We start from the raw sequence: 21,649 nt of genomic DNA on the forward strand, positions 1-21,649 counted from the left end.
TGCGTCACGACAAAGCTAGTAACCTTACGTACATCCGACCCTCTGACTTACTTCGGTCGTTACCTTCTCTTGTGGGTAAAAGGCCCAAAATCTTGTTCAGTTGGGCATATACTTCTTTCCTGGGCTGCAAATTTTATTCCCACACTCTTAAGTTAACATGTTGTTGGGCCTCAACACTGCACGCTAATGTACCTTACGACATGTCGCTTTTTCACATGCGCCTATTTTGCATTGCGACGACCGTCGGAGTGGCTCCCTTACGGCTTGAGATCCGCCGGTTTTCTCCAGTTTAATCGGATGGATGCCACGTGTGAGAATACCAAATCTGATGGTCAATTTGTCCCCACATCGCATCTCACTAAAAAGCAGACGTTAACGGCACCGGCCAGGCGGCAAAGGTTCGTTTTTAGCCCTCTGTAAGACTGTATCCCCTTCACTTTTTATTTTCTCAAACGTACTCCTCCCTCAAGAACCCGATTTCATCGGCGGACGCTCTGATTTGCAGCCACCGGACGGCTATGGTATATTTTCCGAGGACTGAGAGTTGAAGCTGACGAATGAGATTTGTTGTGGAGGAGGAGGGAAGTTAAGGACTGAGAGTGCAAATGGCAAGCACGAAACTAAGCGCTCCTACCCTTCCGAAATCGGGAGCAATTTCTAAAGGCTACAACTTCGCCTCAACTTGGGAACAGGTATATGCGATTGACTGATCTTCTTTGCTGTATATATGATATCGAGCTTTGTTGTTTCAAGATCTGCATTTTTAAATCCGAAATCTTGCTTTGCTAGTATTGGATCTGTGCGCTTCTTTATGATCGCAAACGCTTCCTTTGTTTGAAATTTTCTTCGGTGGCGCAGAATGCTCCCCTAACGGATCAGCAACAAGCAGCAATTCTAACGCTGTCTCATGCGGTTGCGGAACGACCCTTTCCGCCCAATCTTGCACTCGACCATGTCTCCCACCCGGATAACGCCTTGTCCGTTTCCGTTTCCGTTTCCGCTAAGGACACCCCTCTCCAAGATTCTGGCCCTGCTATCCAACCTTTCTTGGTCAATACAAACCAGGTAATGTCGTATCCTTGTTGGTTTCTTATCTACATCTTAAGGCTTATGCTTCTACTTCAGACGGCATTCTCTGTTAGTCTTTAATTAAGATCTTGCTCATATCTCTTGCACAAGATCACTGCCATACCCATTTTCATGCAACATGTTTGCTTTTTCCGCCCGTCTGCATTCTGTGATATTTATGGATCTTTGGGCAGCACCTTTGGGGGCTTTTGGCCGATTCATGCTTTGTGGCTTGTCGGGCAGAGTCTTGACAATGTGGGGTTAACATCAATCCTCGTTCTTTAAAGATTTGTACTATGCTTCTCGTTTTGTAATGTCACCATTGCTTCAACAAGGAGAAAGCAGCCAAGATCTTTAAGAGTATATTGTTGAATAGGGAACAACTTGCCTCAAATTGATTTTGTTAAATTTTAATCATTCCTCTTCTTTTGGTCCCAAACGAGCGCTTGACAGAAGTTGTATCGATTTATTGTTTGGTTCCGTGGTAACTGAGCTTTACATCTATAATTTTTGCTTTGCATCATCTGCCTTTCCTTTATGTTGCAGTTTTACAAATGGTTTACTGGTCTTGAGTCTTCTATGAAGTCAGAGGTTAGTTGTGATTTCCCATTGTAACATGATTAATTTTGTCGTTGGTGTGAATAATTGCTAATTCCACCTCATTCTTTTCTATCCTTAGACAGATGAGAAATATCAACAATATGTAACCACTTTAACAGAGCGCATACAGACATGTGATGGTTTACTTGGCCAGGTAAGGTTATTATGGACATCTATCATGTTACCGAATTTTCCATTGCTGATTGACTCTTTCACAGAACTTTTTTCTGACTATACAGTGGTGAACTATTTTAATTTTTAAGATGTCTGAGCTCCCTCTGGTGCAGGTGGATGACACCCTGGCTTTATTTGATGAACTACAGCTGCAGCATCAAGCAGTAGCTACAAAGACTAAAACTCTTCATGATGCATGTGACCGGCTGGTGTGTTTTTCTCTCCTTTCATACCTTTCTTTTTTTCAATGTTTCACTCGCATACCTGTTGGCTGGTGTAAATGTTAATGTCAAGTCCTGAGAACTCAAATATGGCTTCATTCTGACGTGATAAAGATTGAGCATGGTGCTTTTCCTTGGCATTAAAAAATGTAAAGGAAATTCATTAGTTGATCGCGTCATTTTTATAGCTTACCCTTGGGAGATGCAGTAAAAGAAAACATGATTAGTGTTAATGTTGCTTGCGTTAGTTGATTGTGTTATGTTGGACGTATGATAATTCTGGATTTGAAATTTTTGCCACACCTCACAAGCTACCTTATGTAGTAAAGCAGTTTGGTTGAAATAGTCAATCTGTCTTCTCATTTTACCCTTTTTGTTGCAGGTTATGGAGAAGCAAAGACTGATTGAGTTTGCAGAAGCACTTCGTAGTAAACTCAAGTACTTTGATGAATTGGAGAATGTAAGGTTTGAATGCTATCTTATCTAGAGTTTCTGATTGCTTTAAATCTTTCAATTAATAGTCTAGTACTATACAATATTCAACAGAAGAGGCCCACAATAAAAATATTAATCAAGTGATGGGAAAAGGTTTGGAACAACAGTTTGATATGTAAAAACTAGCAGCTTCCTACTAATAAAGTTATCATCATCTGTCAAAACCTCTTCCGTAGTCACTCTGGTTTATTCAATCTTCTACATGTTCAAAAGTAGAGTGCTTCTCTAAGGAATTCTTGAGTCACCCACCTCCAAACTAGGTCAGTAATCATGTATATTTTTGTACATAAAAATATTCTCTAATTCTCGTATCTTTTGTGACAAGATATACAGTAGCTATGTAATACAATATTGATTATGAAACCAACATCTTTATTAATTATGTAAGAATCGGGAAAACTCATAAACAAAGAATCCTCAACTGCTACTGCTGACAGACTTAATTTGTTAAAACTGTGTCTTCCTTTCTTATTTACTTTTGACCACTGTTTGTAATTCTAAAATAATGTATTTGGAACTATTTACTCACTTTCTCTTATATGGGAGCTTTTGCATGTGCCAATTTCTACGTATTATTTATTTTCTTTTAGTATCAATAGTCAATTTTAGCTATGCAAACATGAATCAAACTGAATATTATCATTTGAAGTTTGTGGGGAGCTCCTATACGCTTTGTTGCCAGTGGTTGAGGTTGTGGCTTCAATCCTTCATGGCTGGATGAGTTTTATTTAGTTATATACATACATACATATATACATGAAATAACAGTTTTGAACAATTTTATGCAAAGTGTTTATCTAATTTGACCACTGCGTGCAGATTTCTTCAAATTTTTATTCTCCAAATATGAACGTTGGAAATGAAAACTTTGTCCCTCTGCTCAAGCAGCTTGATGAGTGCATTTCGTAAGTGGATGATTTATACATCAGTGATTTTCTATAATGTTTTAGGTTGTGCGTTACTTGGTTAAAAACCTTGTGAGTTTGTAGTTGGGGCACTGTATTATTGTTATTTGTAGGTAACAGCACAGTGTGATTTTACCATTATTTAATGTGTGCCTATTTTAGGTATGTTGAAAGCAATCCAGAGTATTTAGAATCCAGTGTTTACTTGCTCAAGTTTCGACAACTTCAGGTAACACAAATGACTCTGATGTTAACATTTATGAGGTAATTGAGTGGGTGAAAACCAAAGTTTCCATCCTTTTCTAGGGTGTGAAACTATTGTCAGTATGATTTATTTTGATTTCCAATAACATAAGAAACTTACATGTTTGACAGTCTCGAGCTCTGGGCATGATCCGTTCTCATGTACTTTCTGTTCTCAAAAGTGCTTCTTCTCAGGTGAACTGAGCATGTGCACTTGAATGGTTGTCACACACACAGATACATAGGTAGATGGCAGAGGTTTCAGGCTTCAGTTATGTTATTCCCTTTGTCAGGTCCAGGCAGCAATCCGATCTAGTGGCAGCGGAAAAACAGCTGTCTCTGAAGGTGTAGAGGCGTCCGTTATATATGTTCGTTTCAAAGCAGCAGCAAGTGAGGTAACCATTTTCTTTGGCTTCAAAATACAGCTGTTATATGAATGGAAAAATCTAATTCCAGACTAACCACTACACAGGTGAGTGAAGTCGGGCATAAAAAAGCATAAATCTTTTTAACTCTACCAGGATCTATTTGATTTGGGAATAGGATGTGTGCTACAACTTGATCTTTCTAGATCTTTGTTGTCTGGAGGCAACTTAAGATTATATGTTTTTGCAGCTTAAGCCAGTGCTGGAGGGAATTGAAAGCAGATCATCAAGGAAAGAATATGTTCAACTTCTTGCAGAATGCCACAGATTATATTGTGAACAGCGGCTTTCCTTGGTGAGCTGATTGTTTGTTTTGAAGATAATTTTATTATTTCATTAGTTGGTCAGTTGGTTATGTTTCTTATGTCTCATGCTATCCAGGTAAGAGGCATAGTGCATCAACGGATATCTGAATTTGCAAAGAAAGAGTCCTTGCCATCATTAACTAGATCTGGATGTGCATATCTAATGCAGGTGGGATTGATTTTGATAAACAAATGTGAATAGATGTAGTTGATCCTGTATCTCCTTGTTGATTAACGCAAGTATGAGGAATTGCATTTATATGACAAGATTCTGTCGCCAATATTTTATTTGCTGGTGTCTCAGGCCTCTAACTTACTAACTTGTGTTTAAATCTTGGTGGATTGAGTTTTTGCGTCCTTTACTTTTCTCTGGGTCCTTTGATTGACACTAATATAAACTGCAGGTCTGTCAGCTTGAACATCAGCTCTTTGATCATTTTTTCCCATCTTCTTCTGAGGACGCTTCAAGTCTGGCTCCCTTAATAGATCCCCTGTGAGTTATGAAGCTATTTTTACTTATTAAAAAGTTTTCAAGCCTTTTTTTTTTTTTTTTTTTTTTTTTTTTTTTTTCCCCCCCCCCCCCCCCCCTCCATCTTTTCTTTCCTATCTTTTTTGTTTCACTTTTGTGAGGTTAAGAAGTAGCTTAGATTTAGTGTTTTTAACTATTTTAAACTGTATAGCAATGAATGAAAGTAGTAACTCGTTTTCTCAGAATTGAAATTTCAGGTTTAGGTTATATTGGATGATCTTGAATGGAAACTTATCCACGGGTGCTTTAATCCCTTAGAATTCAGTACATTATTTGGGAGATTAGTATATTACATTAAGTAATCCTTAAATGTTTTTAATTTTGGGTTTTCATGAAAACTAGGAAATATATTTTTTCTTTTTGGCCAAAGAAAGTTCCTTTAACTTGTCTGAGGGAGTTCTCTTTTTGTTGCTTGTTAAATTTGGGACATAAGTTGTCTTGTCTGGTTTAAGGAGATCACCTTTTTTTTATCTTTTTGTTCATTCTTCCCAATTTTTTCCATAGAATTGAAGTATCTATGAGGTATCAGACAACTTTGGAAAGTTGTTGGCATGTAAACTTCTTTGTATCCCTACAGAAGAAATCCATTATTCATTTCTATACTTCTGATCTTTTTTCGACGTTGGAGTTATTCAACATAGGTTTTGCTTGTTTATTTTCATCGTCAGATTATATTGAATTCTTGTGACAGTGATAACTTATCTTGCAGCTCTACATATTTATATGACACACTCCGTCCAAAACTTATTCATGAAACAAATATCAATTTTCTGTGTGAACTTGTTGATATCCTCAAAGCTGAAGTCTTGGGAGAACAGCTAAATAGGCGGAGTGAACCATTAGCTGGGCTACGCCCTACATTACAAAGAATTTTAGCAGATGTTCATGAGAGGTTGACTTTTCGTGCTCGAACACATATTCGTGATGAGGTACTTTTTATTCTTGATCCATGACTCATGAATACTGCAGTGTATAGACCAACCATTTTTTAAAAGAAAAAAAATCAGCATATCTCTTGCTGACCGGCTCTGAAAGCTTGTTCACCTGATTTCTTCACGAGTCATGGGATTTTACTTATAAAAAAAACAACTTGTTTCACGTGTTAGTCAGAGACAGCATTGATTTTCTTCTACAATGATGGTGTTCCTATGTGTCCTTCTGTCTAATTGAATATGAGGATGGTCTTAGGCGTTGATACCTTTTGAGGCATTGTGGCCTTTTATTTTTTTATTTTATTTTTAATAAGTAAGCATTGAAGCTTTCACTTGTCAGTGGGGAGATAAATTTTTTTGGATCGGTAAATAATAATTTTATCGATGATAGAAAGTGGGCATAGTCAAGTACATAGGGCGTATACAAGAACAACACCTGCCATTGTTATACTATGGATACAAGGAAGTCATAAAAACTCATGCCATTGAAATCGGTGGGGAGATAAATTAAAGAGTCATGCTACAAACATGGACGGAATGCATGGACCATGCACAGATGAAGGCAAAACTCTTTTACTGGGTATTACTGTTCATGTGAGCAGAGATGAATAATAATTTTTTTTGCCTTCGTCTGTGTATGCTCCATGCATCCTTCCATGCATATGTCATTTCTCTAACCTACATGATCATTTACCTTAGGTCATTTTGGTAAATTTAATACTGTTGATCTCTCTGGTATGTGTTTTCCTCAGTATGTGGGGGAAAAATACTGAATCTGGATTGAGTGATCGGTTACAAGTAGCATTGGAGTGTTGTGCAAGTATGTTTGAATACATTTACAGAGTTATAGGCTTAGAAACCACAAATGGGCTCATGGAGGGATTAGAAAAGTGGTTTTACTCATCTGGAGTTGTGTATTCTATGGTACCTGACGTTTGTGAATTGGCATGTTTTAGTGAAATGCATAAAACGCTTAAGAGTTGGACAGTATATTCATTTTCCTTGGGCTCTAAGATAGCTTCTGTGCTAAGATCAGTTTTGTAGTGCGCTTCTTCTCTTTCTCCATCCTGAATTTCTGCAGAAGCCATTATTTCTTGATATATGTTGATTTGGTTTTGAAGCTTTTGGTTTTTTCTTATGTAGATAGCAAACTATTTGCCTTCTGATGAAGACTTGGATTACCCTGTGAAGTTGGAACAATCTGTTGAGAATGAATCAGAAGCTACTGCTGTAATGTGCCTTGCACTGCTTTTTTTAGCTTTGTATAAACAAGCATATGACTATAAGACATATATATATATATATATATACACACACATATGAAGCATATGACTATAAGACTTGTGTTGCTTGGCAAAGATTCACTCATGTAGTTTCTGTTGTCCTGGATATTAGAGTTAAGAGTCTCTTTGCAAATTTGGACAATCTTATTAATAATTTTGGCAATTCATGTATTTATTCTTTGATGCCCTTGGGCAGGATGCAAGTAATAGCATGGAATGCTGGCAACTTATTCACACACACACACACACATTTATATATGTGTATATATATAGATATAGATATATATGGCATGCCGACAAAGGCACTTCATTCACTTGAAATATGTGATGAAGAAATACAGTATGAGATTACTGTAGGGATGCTGCAGTGAACTAGAAATTTCTTCGTTAATCCTTCTGCTGGATGCATGTTGGGTGTCCAACTTGTAGGAGTGTTAGCCATGCTGATTTGGCAGAAGCCGCACCTCTTTTTGGTAGTGGTCAGAGTGGAACTATGCATATTGTGTTCCTCTTGTGGTTGTTGCCTGCATATGTTGACTCAGATGTATTTATTCCTGCTTTTTTATCAAACTGTAGGCTGAGGAAAATCCAGATGTATTTAAAACTTGGTATCCACCACTTGAGAAAACTCTATCATTGCTTTCGAAGTTATATCGCCGCTTAGAGCCAGGAGTTTTCACAGGTTTAGCACAGGTATTTTAATATTTGCTATGCTATTCATCTTTTAAATTCCCTTTCTTACACTTCTCTGAAAGTTTGGTCTTGGTATTTTTATCAGGAAGCTGTAGAAGTTTGCTCCATATCCATCCAAGTAAGTATGCTAAAAAGTTATTGTTTTTTAGTTACTGTGTCAACTTTTTCTGTGTGAGGAGGCTTCCTATGTTGACCTACTTTTATGACGCCCATTCGAGCATGTCAATAAACAACTGCATTTTATGTGTAGCAGTTTTGCTATGTGTTTTTCTAATTAGTTTTTACTTCTATCTGCTGCAGAAAGCAAGCAAACTCATTGTAAAGAGGTCATCATTGATGGATGGGCAGCTCTTCCTCATAAAACATCTTCTTATTTTAAGGGAGCAGGTCATATCTCTTCTCTCTTTTGTGTTTCCCTGGTTGTTATTCCATCAAGCAATATTATTGAAATGATTAATAACAATCATTGTGTTCCAGATTGCACCCTTCGATATCGAATTTTCAGTTACACACAAGGAACTGGATTTCTCCCATTTGCTGGTATCTCTCAGGCTAGAGCTCTCATTGAGTTGAGAGCATTTCTATTATTTCTTGTTTCTGCTTGCAAATAAGTCACATGCTTGACACTCCTGTGGAGTCAATAATTTTTTTTTTTTTTGCTTTTCCATTCTTGCATTTCAAATAAATACATGCCCCTGTGCATTATAATTACAATTTTTGGTCTTGGACTTCATGATTTTGTATTTGGATCCCCTAGAGTTCGGATAGGAACTCTTGGAGCCTAGAGTGTAGGAGAGAGATGAAGTGGACCTTACAACATCAATGTTTGACACTCCTAGTGAATTCTCAGGCAGCATTAAATGCTTGACAAATTCTGTAAGGCCCACTTCATGTGTCCATCTCTCTCCACTCTAGTCCCTAGAGTGGACTCTCTTTGTTTTGTTTGGCTTGTACAAGTTTTGGAGTATTTTTCACTTTGATAAGGTCAAACAGGAATCAAAAGGCTATTGCAGGGGGCTGGAACCTGTTGTGTTGATTCTGAAATAAAATTTTATGAACTAAAAAAAAAATGTGGTGGTTTAGTTGTTAGCTTAATAGTGAGATCTCCATTCTTCATCGAGTAGTGATAAAGATGCAACTGTTTTACAACTATTTTACAACTCTATTTTAAATGAATGACATTTTTGTAAAATAATGATACTCTTACAACTGAGTTTTACAACAATGTAAAATAGACTTATGTCTATCATTTTCCTTCTTCATTTGGGTCCTTTTCCCAATGAATGAATAGGACAGTGGTCAATTACTAGATAAATTAGAATGTGGTACATTCAAGATCAGAAGTAAAGAACCTATTTAGTTCTCTCTTTTTTTCCATGTTTTCTTCTTATTAGAAAATTTATATTATCTTCCACTGTAATGGATATTCTTACCTTGTCGATTCCACTGTCAGGAACATTTAAGACGTATTCTTAGAGGTCAAGCTTCACTATTTGACTGGTCAAGATCAACTTCTTTGGCAAGGACCTTGTCTCCCAGAGTTTTGGAAAGTCAAGTAGATGCAAAGAAGGTTTGTGAGTTTGCCTTGCAACACAATCTTTACATTAGTTGTACAGCACATTCCTTTGTTGACATTTTGGCAGCATCTACTACTTCCACTCCTATGGTATGTTTGGAAGGCATGAGAAAAAAATGTTTGCTGATAAAAGAGGTTATTGGAATGAACAAGTGTGCCTCAAATGAAGACATGTAACTTGTGTTCTTATGAAGTCATTCTGGAATTATTGAAGTTGTATGTGCAATTCTCTCTGCGTCTTTCGCCATAATATATTTCATTCAATTGCTATGCTGTTAGAATTCATGGTCATACTCCATGTACCATACTTGTGCCTTTTGCACTTACCAGTAAAGATTTATTACTTATCAAAAAATTGATAGTCATACTGCTTATGCTTTCTATGAATGCTTCAGTTACTGAAGGCTGTTGGTACCATTAGTTTGTGCGTCTTTTGTCAGTCTCTTGTTTGTGCTCTTTATGGATTATGCAATTAGCAAATAATAATTTTTTATAAACCATGGTGATTGCTTTGTTCCTCTTCTAATTATGTCACCAACTGTTCCAACTAATGATTTTAGGGAATAACTGAAGTTTTGTGGATGGGTGGTTGTCAGTTCTGTTTCAAGTTCTGTCAATACCATGATGCTTGTTGGAACTATTATTGATAATTTATCAAACTTTCTTTGTAATGCCATTTCCCTTACTTTGGTAGTTTATTTATCTGCAGGATCTTGAAAAAAGCCTAAAAGTCACTTGTGAGGAGTTCATTATGTCAGTCACTAAGCTAGTTGTGGATCCTATGCTTTCATTTGTTACCAAGGTTTGTCTTTTTCATCAGTATTTAAGTAGTTAGAATTCAGAATATAATGCTGGAAACTTCTAGCTAGCTAATAAGACACCAGGCCCTGGATTTCAAGTGTGGAGTCAGTCCATCAGATCTGCACTTGTTGAAAAGGAAAAAAAAAAGAAACTGATGTGACTTCATTCCTGGGAAAGAGTGAGAAATGTACATTCTTGAATCTCATATCTAAGATCTTTTGTGTCTCAAAGATGACTTCATATCAGTCTACAACTAATGCGCCACAAATGTATATAAAAACCTACTCCACTGATGATTTGCAGTATTAAGGTGTGGGTGGGCTGCCTAACCACGATTGCCAGTAATCATTAGAGATTAAAATTTTCTCATATTTGTATGTCAATTTTAGTTTTCGTGGAGATTCAATCAGAGTCAATTACTTTGTCGTTTTAGAAGAACTATAAAGTCTAAAAAGTTTCAAATTTGTTTTTATAGGTGACAGCTGTGAAATTTGCCCTATCCTCCGGCAATCAAAATCAAAAGCTCGGGTCAGTTATGGCCAAACCACTTAAGGATCAAGCTTTTGCTACTCCAGATAAGGTGGCTGAACTTATTCAGAAGGTATGTCGTGTAATCTTTGTTGATTTTATATAACTTCAATAAATAGTTGTCATGCAATTATGTTTATGGAGCAATCTTAAAAAAGTTCTCCTGATTTTTGTTTTGAAAATGGGAATTATATTAAACATGAGGGTGGTCGTTGCATGATAAATTCTTTTCCAACATGCACGTGCACATGATATATCTCATATGAAAGGATTGTCTTGAAATGTTTGAGGCTTGTTTGCGTTGATTTTGTATTTCCTGAACAGGTAAGTGCTGCTATTCGGCAAGAGTTGCCAACAGTGATGGCAAAGATGAAGCTATATCTGCAGAACCCATCAACACGAACAATACTTTTCAAACCAATAAAGTGAGTTAATGATTCAAACGCATAGTTGGCAATTTGTTCGTCCAATCTTGTGTCTGTGAGATCAGGGCGTCACTGTGAGACTGTTAGCTTTTTCTTGCTAACAATTCAACCGAATAATTTATTAATCAAGTGCACTTTTATTTTTGTTTTTTGTTTTTTTTTTGTTTTTTATTGGGGTATTGCAGAACAAATATTGTGGAAGCCCACGTACAAGTACAGTCCATGCTAAAAGCAGAATATTCCACTGAAGAGATAGAAAGCGTCATCAATATGGTGTCGATACAGGATCTGCAAGCACAACTTGATAATCTCTTATAAGGTGAAGACCATCGAATTTCCTAATGCCAAATCTTTCCATCAGTAAGATGATCTTGAGCGTTATTTTTGCTGTGGAACCATGAGGTTGCTGGTAGATAAATAGGAAATGAATTCGACATAGGGGCACGTTATGAGCTGTAGTTTTTCCTTGGTAGAATCCATATCAAGTCATATTATTTGGTTCCGGACATTCTATGCTGTTAATTATCTCCATAAACAATCATTTCATATACTAATATTGCTTGGGATAATTCTTGCATCATGATAGTGCTTTTGGCAGTATGTTAACTATATGAAATTGATGAGATATAACAAGTTATACCAGAAACTATTTATGCCAGAAATTGACAACAGGAGTATGCAGCACAAGAGTCGGCCAATATATCTTTTGTATGATGCTTTTATCTGAGAGGGGGAAAAAAAGTCCTCTTTTTAACAGGCATAAAATTTTGTACATCCGTGATGATTAGGGGTGTGCATGTGACCCGAGCACCTGCTGGACCCGGTTAGGCTGACCCGAACCGACTTGTATTTTATTGAGTATTACATGAGCGGGTCTCCAACCCGACTAAATAACGGGTTTAATAACTAGTGTCAACCCGTCCGAGACTATACAACCAACCATATTGATTCCTCAACCCTAACTAGTAGCTACCCACTCAGCCCACACGCAGGTTCACCGAACAGAAGATTTGCAAGACAAAAGCCAGAGATGAATTGGGAGAAATAAAAGAAATTAATTAGAGAGTGGCAAATACAGGGCTATGAGATAAGTGAGTTTTTGAGATTTGACCATGAATTTGACACGGCTCTAGTGAATCTTATTCTTACCAACCATTGTTTTCGGTAGCGTCGGCTCCCCGACCCGAGTCTAATTTGCCTCCTTCACCACTACCACTATCGGACCTGAGCTCCAAGTACCCTTTCTTCCACGAAGGTGGGTCTTCCCCTGACTTGATTCAGCATGCCGTTTAGTGTTTACAGATCTGATTCGCTGCCTTTAGATGTGCCATTTACAGTTCTATTGCTGCCGCTGCTAGCGCTGGTGCTGGGCAGGTTAAGGCTTGGGGATGTGGTGATCGCCTTCTCAACTCAATCTTCTCCTTCAATCCCAAGACCACTTCTCTCTCTTCCTCTCCCATGGTTTGTAAATGAATTATGAATCAATTTTCATTTCTGGAAGCATCTAAAATGACCTTGTTTATAAAGGTCGGGTTATACGAGTTCGACCCGGTTTGATTTTGTTCGAATCGAGTCGGTTCGAGTTGGAGACTTAAATGAGATCTGCCGGTTCAAGTTGGGTACAAACTTGGCTTTACCAAGTCGGGTTGCAGGCCTAGTGATGATAGCTTGTATACACATTCGTGAGAGGGACAAATAGTCCACTTTTTTCTCTTTGCTCCAACTTGATGGAGAAATAGCCACTGACTCAGTAGTACTAAGGGATTTAGAATTAATTATACAATAAGATTTGTTCAGTAGTATATAAGGTCGGTGTGTAGAGCATACAATTCATATCACTTAAATTCATAAATTTTAATATTTTAAATTTTAATAAAAAAACAATCCATCATTTTTGTGAATAAGCTTTGTCAATTCAAATAGTTTTTTCCTTTTCTAATTACACCATGCAATGCATGGTATCTTTTTCTTGACAACTAGGACTATAAGACTATCGGTCCAAAACAAAAAAATTGACCGGACTGAACCAATAATCTTATTAGTCGGTTTCGGTGTGTAGTTTTTTTTAACTGGACCGAACCGAGACCAACCGAATGTGTATATATATATAAATTTAAATATTATTTTATATATAATATATTATTTTATATAGTAGTTGTATAAGTTAATTATGTAATTTTCATCCAATAAATCACCATTGATTATATATAAAATGAAATTATTTAATATTCATTAACCATATATAAAATGTTAAAAAGATCACACTTAATTTTAATTTTACTAATTTAGTTAATTTTTTATATTAATTTTTTTGTGAAAAAAAAAATGAAATGAAATATTCACGGACCGAATGGACCAATAGCTAACGGTCCTGTCCGACAAAAAATGATGAACCGATTACACCCCTACTGATGACCTCAATTGCGTTTCTAAAACACTTATATTTTTCTTTATATTTAATTTTAAAAAATTAATTAATATAATTGTAAAATTATTTAAAATAAAACATCCATTTAAAATTATCAGTACTTTAACCACAAAAAAATTATAAATATAGAAAGTGACATGACGTCGTGTGATTCGTGAGATTGTAAAATTATTTATATCGTAAAATAGAATTAACAGATCACTTGAAACTACACCAATAAGTTTTTCATTTTTCATTTTATTATTATTTATTTATGTCAATTAATATGACAGGTTTTTAAATGATTTAGTAATTTAATCCTTTTTATTCTCATTTTCTTTTAGGTTTTCGTGGAGGGTAGAAAGTTATTCAAAACAAAGTAAAAAATGCTAGGGACAATGATTCATCCGTTGTTTGATGAATCTCTTTCGCTTAGACCTTATTTCTTTAAACTAATCAGAAAGCACGGTTTCAAGTAAAGGCGACAATGATCTTTACTTGTTTGTAATAGGATTTTGTTATATCTTTGAATTACTGGGAATCAATATCTCATTAGTAACAGTCGTTCTGAGCCTTGATTTCAAACCTGAATATCGGTCAGGTTGTACTGAAAATGGAATAGAGGTCAGTCTTGAAGAGTCCAACCGATGACAAACTGTATGGGAGAAGTTTGTTCTCCTAATCCATAAATTAGTTTCTTCTTCCATTTTTCCGTCATGGTAATTCGTTGAAACTCTAGAAGACCTTACACCCATAAACCTCTATAATCTTCTCCTCCTCTAGCTGAGCAGAAGGGTCAATCTTAGACAATACTATATGAATTTTGAAGCTTCAGAAACCAAATTTCCTAAAACCCATCAACTACCACTGACGAATTGGCTATTAAAAATATAATCGTTTCTTCATGAAAATCAAAGAATCATTGAAATCCTTGAAGACCGAATGAATGAGAAATCCCCAAAACCTAATTTCATCTTCATCAGAAGCAAAATCCCTCGAAATCGAAACCCATCATAGCTCATCCAAACACAAACCTCCCAGACATCAGAATTTGCTCATCACGGCCAAACCCAAACAAATCAATTAAAAAAAAAAAACTCTCAACAATAAAATAAGAAAAAAAACCTAAAATATAGAAAGGTAAACTCATGCATATTGACAACTAAGAAGAACTCATCATTGTAAACCCTATTAATCACAGAAGAAACCCAATAATTGGGTCTAAAGAATCATAAACCCAAAAAAAGTATTACAAACTAAGGAATACCCAAATGTATAAATAACCCAATATACACAAATAACAGAATAATAGGGCCTGAAAATAAACACAAGTCCCAAGCTCACCACGAGCGATGGTGACAGAATCGCCAAAACTTTGAAGGATATTTGACCGTCAACTTTACTAATCGATGAATAGAGGTACGGTAGAAAGATTGACAGATTTTTTTAACTTTTTTATTCTCTAATTATGTTTTTTGCTTTGATTTCCCCTCTTTTTGCGTACAATATTTTTTTTTTAATATTAACTGCTGACGTGGCAGTCGATCGGTTCTGTAGTGGGGACGCAGGGTCCATTGTCCCTAGCATTTTTTAAAGTTATTATACCAGAGTAACTGAAAGAAAACAAGTGCTGAGAAAAAAAGCAGAAGAGAACGAGTAGGAGAGAGAAAATGAGAGAAAATAGAGGTTGGATTGCGACCATTTCTTTGTTTTCACATATGAGATTAAATAAATTAAAATAAAAGTTAAAAGTTGAATAAAATATTATTATAATATATTTTTTAATATTATTTTTATTTTGAAACTTAAAAAAATTGAATTGTTTATTTTATTTTATGTAAAAAATTGAAAAAATTATAATAAGTAGATCAAATAAATTGAAAAATTTTGTGAAAGTGGCCTACGTCTTTAGTATGCAAAAGTAACTATGCAACCCTTCAAAAAAAAAAAAAAACTATGCAACCAATCAACTATAAAGTATAGGTCTTATTTATAAAAACATCACATATTTTTTATGAGATAAGATAAAGTCTCTCAATAATTACAAAATCAAATTTATTGGATGTATAATAATCAAGAAAAAAATTTATTCTGTATATAAAATACACTTAATAGCATAATTTGATTTAAAATATACATTTTTAATATATAAAAAATAATTAAAAAAATACATTTACATTTGTCGTCAGCAGGACTCTCGTTGGAAAATAGCCGTAACTAGAGTACTCAACTGCAAATTTCTCTTAAACCTCGTCTCGTCGGATAGAAAACGCTTTCCCCATTAGGGTTTTGCACTTCCTCGAGTCGAAGTCCGTGTAACCGGAAGAACCGCCGAATTCCGCAGCCATGGCAAGCACAAAAGTTCAGAGGATCATGACCCAGCCCATCGTACGCTCATTTATCCGCTCACATTCCCGTCTTAATATTTTTCTAGGGCTTGCTTACGCTTTCTATGTTCAAAGACTGTTATCTTTTTTTAATTGGTTTTCCTGTTGGTTTCCGGGGTTCTTGCGACGCCAGAACCTGATTTTCAGGTTCCTTCAGAGTGTAAGCCCTAATTCTTCTTCTTTTTTGGAGTGATTATTGTCTTATGGGTTTTTTTTTTTTTTTTTGTCTTATGGGTTTTTCATTGATGGATGGTTCGAGGATGGTTCGAGTGTTTTTTTTTTTTTTTGGGGGGGGGGGGTTTGGAATTGGTTCAGAAAGCTCGCATTCAAATATGGCTTTTTGAGCAGCGAGACCTGAGGATTGAGGGCCGGATCATTGTAAGTGTTATATTTAAGCTTATATGTTTGTCTTTTTTCCCCTGGTTCTCTCTTGATCCACTTTATCTCTATTAGGTGGAGATATCGTGGTCTCTCTTTCCTGTTCCATACTTCTGAAATTCTCATTTATTTATCTATTGCTCTACTTGACACACAAATGAGAATTAGTTTTCTATCAGTTGATTTGGCAGCTTACAGTTTATATTTGACACTTCACAATTCACCTGTTATTGGGTTTTTTTTTTTTTAATTATTTTATATAACTTCGATTACCTATCAGAAAATATATTGTTTTAGCTAAAAAATTCAGTAATTTAGGTTTTCCCCAAAGAAGTTTTGTTGAGCAACCTCGAACACTTACTGATAGTTCATTCGCTTTACTCATTGAGAGATGTTCACTGTGGTATATGATTGGATTATGTTCTAGAGCTATTTGCTGTAGCCTTATCTCATATTAGTCTGGTGGTCATTTCTTACATCTTCCAACCCCCCCCCCCTCCCTTCTCTCTCTCTCTCTCTCTCTCTCTCTCTCCCCCCCTCTCTCTGTGTGTTTGTGTGTGTGCCCGTGCATGTATTTCATATATTGATTAACAGGCCCTAAACAATTGTAATAAGGGGTTTTTCAGGATTAGGGCTTTGTTGAGTTGGGCATTATAGAATATAGACAAAATTTGTTACAAATGCAAGGGGCTAAGGCCTTTTATGTAAAAGCTCAAGCATGATGTATATGGGAGTCATGATCCCTTGGTGACATTTCTGAGCTTACTGGTGCCTCATGTCTTTAGGGTTATCTTATTCATCACTATTCTGTTATTTTAATAACATAAACAGGATTTGTTACCATAGATGTCTAATGTGGAATGTGTAGCAGCATAAGCTCTATGAATGGTTACTAATTAGTGTATATATTTGATACCCTATATGATAAGAATAAGGGTAAGTGGTGAATGAGATTCTACATTTCTTGGGAAGGAGAGTTTTTGCTCTTTATAAAGTTCCAATGGGGCTTCAATTGTATCATTGACTAGTCCTTTTGGAGTATAAGCCATGTGGTTTGGGCCTTCTATTGGGGCGTTATAAATGGTATCAAAGTCTATCACAACCATAAACGTAGGACTAGAGCCGTGCCACTTACGATGGATAGACCCAACGAGGATGTCGGGAATTTAAAAGGGGGTGATTGTGATATCCCATATGATAAGGATAATGGTAGGTGGTGAATAAGATCTCACATTGCTTGGGAATAAGAAGTTTTTGCTCTTTATAAGGATCCAATGGGGCTCTAATTGTATCATTGACTAGTCCTTTTGAAGTATAGGTCATGTGGTTTGGGCTTTTTATTGGGGCGTTACAATATGTTAAGATCTTCATGCAGCCATCCCTTCACAATTAATGGTTACAATGCCTTAATATTTTCACCTTTGCCTTGGTTTTTTCTCTATATGTTAACTTCTTATTCAAGTAGCTGCCTTCGTTTATTGCCTTGACAGTCTCTCATGCTAGGGTAGCTCTCATGATGACCACCACAATTCATATTTAAATGGCACCTCCACTGTTGCAATTAAGAACCTGACCTTGCTAGAACAAAAGCTGGTCACCTCCTTGATTATACTTGGAGCACTAGGTTAACAGTCACTCATGCTCTTGATTAGTTCTGCCTAAGCTTTCTAGACGCGGCTTTGATCTAGCTTCTTGGTCTATCAGTCCCATTGTTTGGGATTGTGTATCACTGTTATGTCAACCATAGATTCCATACCTTGTTCCTTTGGGCAGCTTCTATAGATTTTAATGCGTTGAGTTTTCCTTTTTCTTCATGTCTCTTTTTCTGTTTCTAGTCTGTTGTTCTTGTATACTTCCTGTGTACTTGTGCTATGCCTTTTGTGTTTTCAATAAATTCTTTGTTTACTTGTTAAAAAAGGAAAGCGCCATGTCGACCATGTATCTTATTTGCTTAATACACTCCAAATACCAGCTCTTCTAATCCATCCGTTCAGAGAGATTATGAGATCAAAATGAGTTTTATTTTTGTGAATTGTCCCACACCTTACATGCTGCTGGTGTAAAGCATGCACATAGGCAACTAGTGGAACAGAGAAGAAAGCAATATCATGTTTTGAATCTTTTTTTGTTTGTTTGGCAACTCCTATCAGTTAATCTCATGGATTTATTTTTCTTTGGTTGCTGGCCTAAATTTTCTGCAGAAGTCTTGATTATTGTCAACTTAGTATGACTTACATCTAATAGATGCAAATTCATTAAGAGAGAGAGAGAGAGAGATAGTAAGATTTCTGGCAACTTTTGGTAATTGTAACCTAATAAACGTTCATGTGTGTTGTTGTGTTTTACAGGGCTTTGATGAGTACATGAATTTGGTTCTGGATGATGCTGAAGAAGTCAACGTTAAGAAGAAGAGCAGAAAATCTTTAGGTGAGTTATCTTTGTCACTCTTTATCTTTTCTATTCATCTCCAAAATGTGCATGTTCCGAAGTGGTTTGTCTCTTGTTCAGGGCGGATTCTTCTCAAGGGAGACAACATAACTCTGATGATGAACACGTAAGTTTAACCAAAACAGCCCCTGCATCTCACTCTCTATCTATCTATCTTTATGCTTTTCATCTCTATTTACAGGGGAAAATGATGGTGATTCCAACAAATGTATAAATCGGGTTATGTTGCCTTTTCAATTACATGGAGGTCTAGCATCCTTTGGTTTACTGCTATGTTAGAGGGAACTACTGGACGTCATGTATGATTAATCAACTTATCTTTGCCTACATCTATGGACTAGCTAGACGCAACTGTTCCTCTTTTACATGGTTTGTGCTGCCTTCTGCACGGTTGGCTATGCTTATATTTGCATTTTGAGAATCTAGATTGGTCAATAGACAGAAAACCTATGCAGGTTTAATCAGGATTCCTATGAAAAGTTAAAATGGGACAAGAAAAATCGACTGAATGAGATGCTGCCTTGCTTTCATCATGTTATTGGCCCACCCTGCTACTAACTTTTCCCTTTCTTATTAGGAGATCAATTAATATATTCATATTGCTTTGAAGGACACCGTTTGTTTTAACTTCGAGATCATCTAACAAGAAATAATGAAGCCCATGGAGATAATTTTGCCCTATGCTTACTGGCATTTGATGATTCAATTTGGTTATTTATACAAGGTGTTTTCTAACGCTATTCTTCAATTTTTATTCCCAGCGTTGCTGTCAATTTTGTTGTTGTCAGTGATGCGCGATGAAGAGAAAAATATATTGATTCCTCTTTGTGATGTTATGTTTAGAACTGTTTGTTTGTTTGCCCTTTTTTTTTTTTTTTTTTGTATGGGTTCTATTGTTTGGTCTACAAAGCTTTGTTAAAATGTTGGGCTTGGAAACTGAAAATTGATAAACTGGGTTCAAATTGTCATATGGAATTATTTCCCACAACTGAGTGAATGATTGAAAAGGGAAAAAAGCGAAAGAAAAGGGTGAGTTATCTACTGGCGGTGCTTGAGAGCGTTGTTGTGATTGAAACAAGGCAGTCGGTCAGGGTGTAGGGAAGGGAGTGGCCTGTGGCAGAAAATGCAAGGACCCAGTTAGGATGAATGAGGATTGGACTGGTGCGGCGGGGTCAAGAATCTGGTTTTGGTGCACCCTTGTCCTCTCCTAGAATTTTGTATACCACCTGTCTGACAGAGGGGAAGCAAGTGCTCTGACCCCTTTTGTTGTCTTATTTTGCCCTATGCTTACTGACTCATCCTCCACACATGTCATATCCTTCCCCTTCTATCGTCCAACGTAATACGACATAACATATATGCTTAATTCTATTGTTTTTTTCCTTTCCTTTCCTTTTAGCTTGTTTGGGTGCGCTCTGCCTTGTTCCATAGCCTTTTGAGCACTTTTTTTTTTTCTTTGCTTTGGTTGGAGAGAAATGAACCTTCTCGCCTGAAATGTCTGTGCGATGGAGTGAGAGGTTTAAGGTAAATCTTGTTGGCGGATGGCTTGGATGAGTAGTACTGATGAGTGAAGTTTTAAAATGGACGAAGATTTGGAAGTGAAACACTGCCGATAGCAGCACTGGTATTCACAAAGTCATAGGTTGTTATCATTGTCAATATGTCTGTAAGTCGTTTGAACCCAAATTGAGAGAAAACCCATCACCCACTTCCTTGTAGGGCGCCACCACACCGACAAGCATGCAGTTTTAAACCTTCAGATATTTTTAATGGAATGAGATTTTCCTTCTTACTCATGCGTAGGGATTAACAGTGCTGTTTTAAACCAACATACAGAACACATCGAATCTCAATCATTTGAACGGCGATTTCAACATAAAACTCCATATATTTTCGGGCTTCTGTCTAAGGAGAGTATATTTTAGGATCATATGAGGAATGCTACGCGACAACGTTGTTATCATTGACTATGAAGTAGAGGATAACATTGAAGATAACATAGACTTTATTCTTATTACTTTTACCAAAAATATTTCCATAAGATATACTTTTTTACAGTGTACACACGCTCACATTCACTTTCTCCTTGAACAAAACCTCGACTCAACGAAGGATAATTCCTGCAATCCGACGTGGCTGTGGTTAACTTAAAAGCACAGCGGCTTGCAAATTTTGAGATTTGGATTCAAGGAACTCCACCACCAAGACTATATATTGTGCTATCACCTCATGCCAGATTTTTAGGGTTCTTATCCTTTCTTATCCTCGGTGTGGGTCCGATTATGACAGATAAACAGAGGGGTAGCGTTTGTTGATGGATGAATTTATGTGTATTTGCAGGCAAGTATTCTCACAGAACATGAAAAAAAAAGTGATGGGACACTCTGAGAGCATAAGAAACCAAATTAACTTTAATCTGTAGTACCTTGGTTTGGAATTAAATCATGTTAGCTAAGCCAACATGAAAAATGGTATCAGTGAAAAGAACTTATATATGAACGTTCGATCAATTGGAAATATATTGTTACGACATATACCTTGTCTGCAAGCTAGTCTCGACGAACTCATGTATCCACAATAATTAATATAGACATGCAAGTCTTTTTTTAGACTATGCTAGAGCTGGATTATCCTAATTTTCAATTTTAAGGTAATTGAAAGCTTTGTTTTTCAAATCATATTCAAAACTGGTGAGACCACTTTACTTACTGACAAAAGAGTACTTACAAATTAAGTAAAAGAAGAGAGCCTCGCTCGCTTATTCCCATATGAAGCAAAAGCATTCTCTCGGGCATGCTGACAAGCCATTAGATTGACAAAATATGC

The 21,649-nt window shown here is 36.3% G+C and overlaps 2 protein-coding genes across 2 annotated transcripts; both read left to right on the forward strand.

Annotated features, from left to right (window-relative positions):
• The first annotated feature begins 414 nt into the window (after positions 1–414).
• Positions 415–11,783, forward strand: LOC108998875 (conserved oligomeric Golgi complex subunit 3). Its single transcript, XM_018975613.2, has 24 exons — positions 415–692; positions 859–1,065; positions 1,615–1,659; positions 1,748–1,822; positions 1,956–2,051; positions 2,446–2,523; positions 3,378–3,463; positions 3,626–3,692; positions 3,839–3,901; positions 4,000–4,101; positions 4,322–4,426; positions 4,513–4,605; positions 4,841–4,929; positions 5,675–5,894; positions 7,041–7,127; positions 7,757–7,873; positions 7,959–7,991; positions 8,174–8,260; positions 8,351–8,413; positions 9,327–9,443; positions 10,159–10,251; positions 10,726–10,851; positions 11,103–11,203; positions 11,389–11,783. The coding sequence occupies exons 1-24, from the start codon at positions 606–608 to the stop codon at positions 11,519–11,521; spliced, it is 2,370 nt and encodes a 789-aa protein (XP_018831158.1). The 5' UTR covers positions 415–605; the 3' UTR covers positions 11,522–11,783.
• A 4,036-nt stretch (positions 11,784–15,819) lies between these two features.
• On the forward strand, positions 15,820–19,356 carry LOC108998876 (small nuclear ribonucleoprotein E-like). The gene is made up of 6 exons (XM_018975614.2): positions 15,820–15,998; positions 16,131–16,157; positions 16,313–16,375; positions 18,724–18,802; positions 18,884–18,929; positions 19,005–19,356. The coding sequence occupies exons 1-6, from the start codon at positions 15,957–15,959 to the stop codon at positions 19,012–19,014; spliced, it is 267 nt and encodes an 88-aa protein (XP_018831159.1). The 5' UTR covers positions 15,820–15,956; the 3' UTR covers positions 19,015–19,356.
• The last annotated feature ends 2,293 nt before the right edge of the window (positions 19,357–21,649 follow it).

The sequence above is a fragment of the Juglans regia genome, chromosome 11 (genome assembly GCF_001411555.2).
Source record: "Juglans regia cultivar Chandler chromosome 11, Walnut 2.0, whole genome shotgun sequence".
In the NCBI taxonomy this organism is placed as follows: domain Eukaryota; kingdom Viridiplantae; phylum Streptophyta; class Magnoliopsida; order Fagales; family Juglandaceae; genus Juglans; species Juglans regia.

What these genes read in the sequence shown, in the direction of transcription:
- LOC108998875 (XM_018975613.2), top strand. Translation starts at nt 606, where the DNA reads ATGGCAAGCACGAAACTAAGCGCTCCTACCCTTCCGAAATCGGGAGCA. An exon ending in ACTTTGATGAATTGGAGAAT is followed by an intron (nt 2,524 to 3,377) that starts GTAAGGTTTGAA and finishes CACTGCGTGCAG; the next exon opens with ATTTCTTCAAATTTTTATTC. An exon ending in TGGATTTCTCCCATTTGCTG is followed by an intron (nt 8,414 to 9,326) that starts GTATCTCTCAGG and finishes TTCCACTGTCAG; the next exon opens with GAACATTTAAGACGTATTCT.
- LOC108998876 (XM_018975614.2), top strand. Translation starts at nt 15,957, where the DNA reads ATGGCAAGCACAAAAGTTCAGAGGATCATGACCCAGCCCATC. An exon ending in GGATTGAGGGCCGGATCATT is followed by an intron (nt 16,376 to 18,723) that starts GTAAGTGTTATA and finishes TGTGTTTTACAG; the next exon opens with GGCTTTGATGAGTACATGAA. An exon ending in GAAGAGCAGAAAATCTTTAG is followed by an intron (nt 18,803 to 18,883) that starts GTGAGTTATCTT and finishes TCTCTTGTTCAG; the next exon opens with GGCGGATTCTTCTCAAGGGA.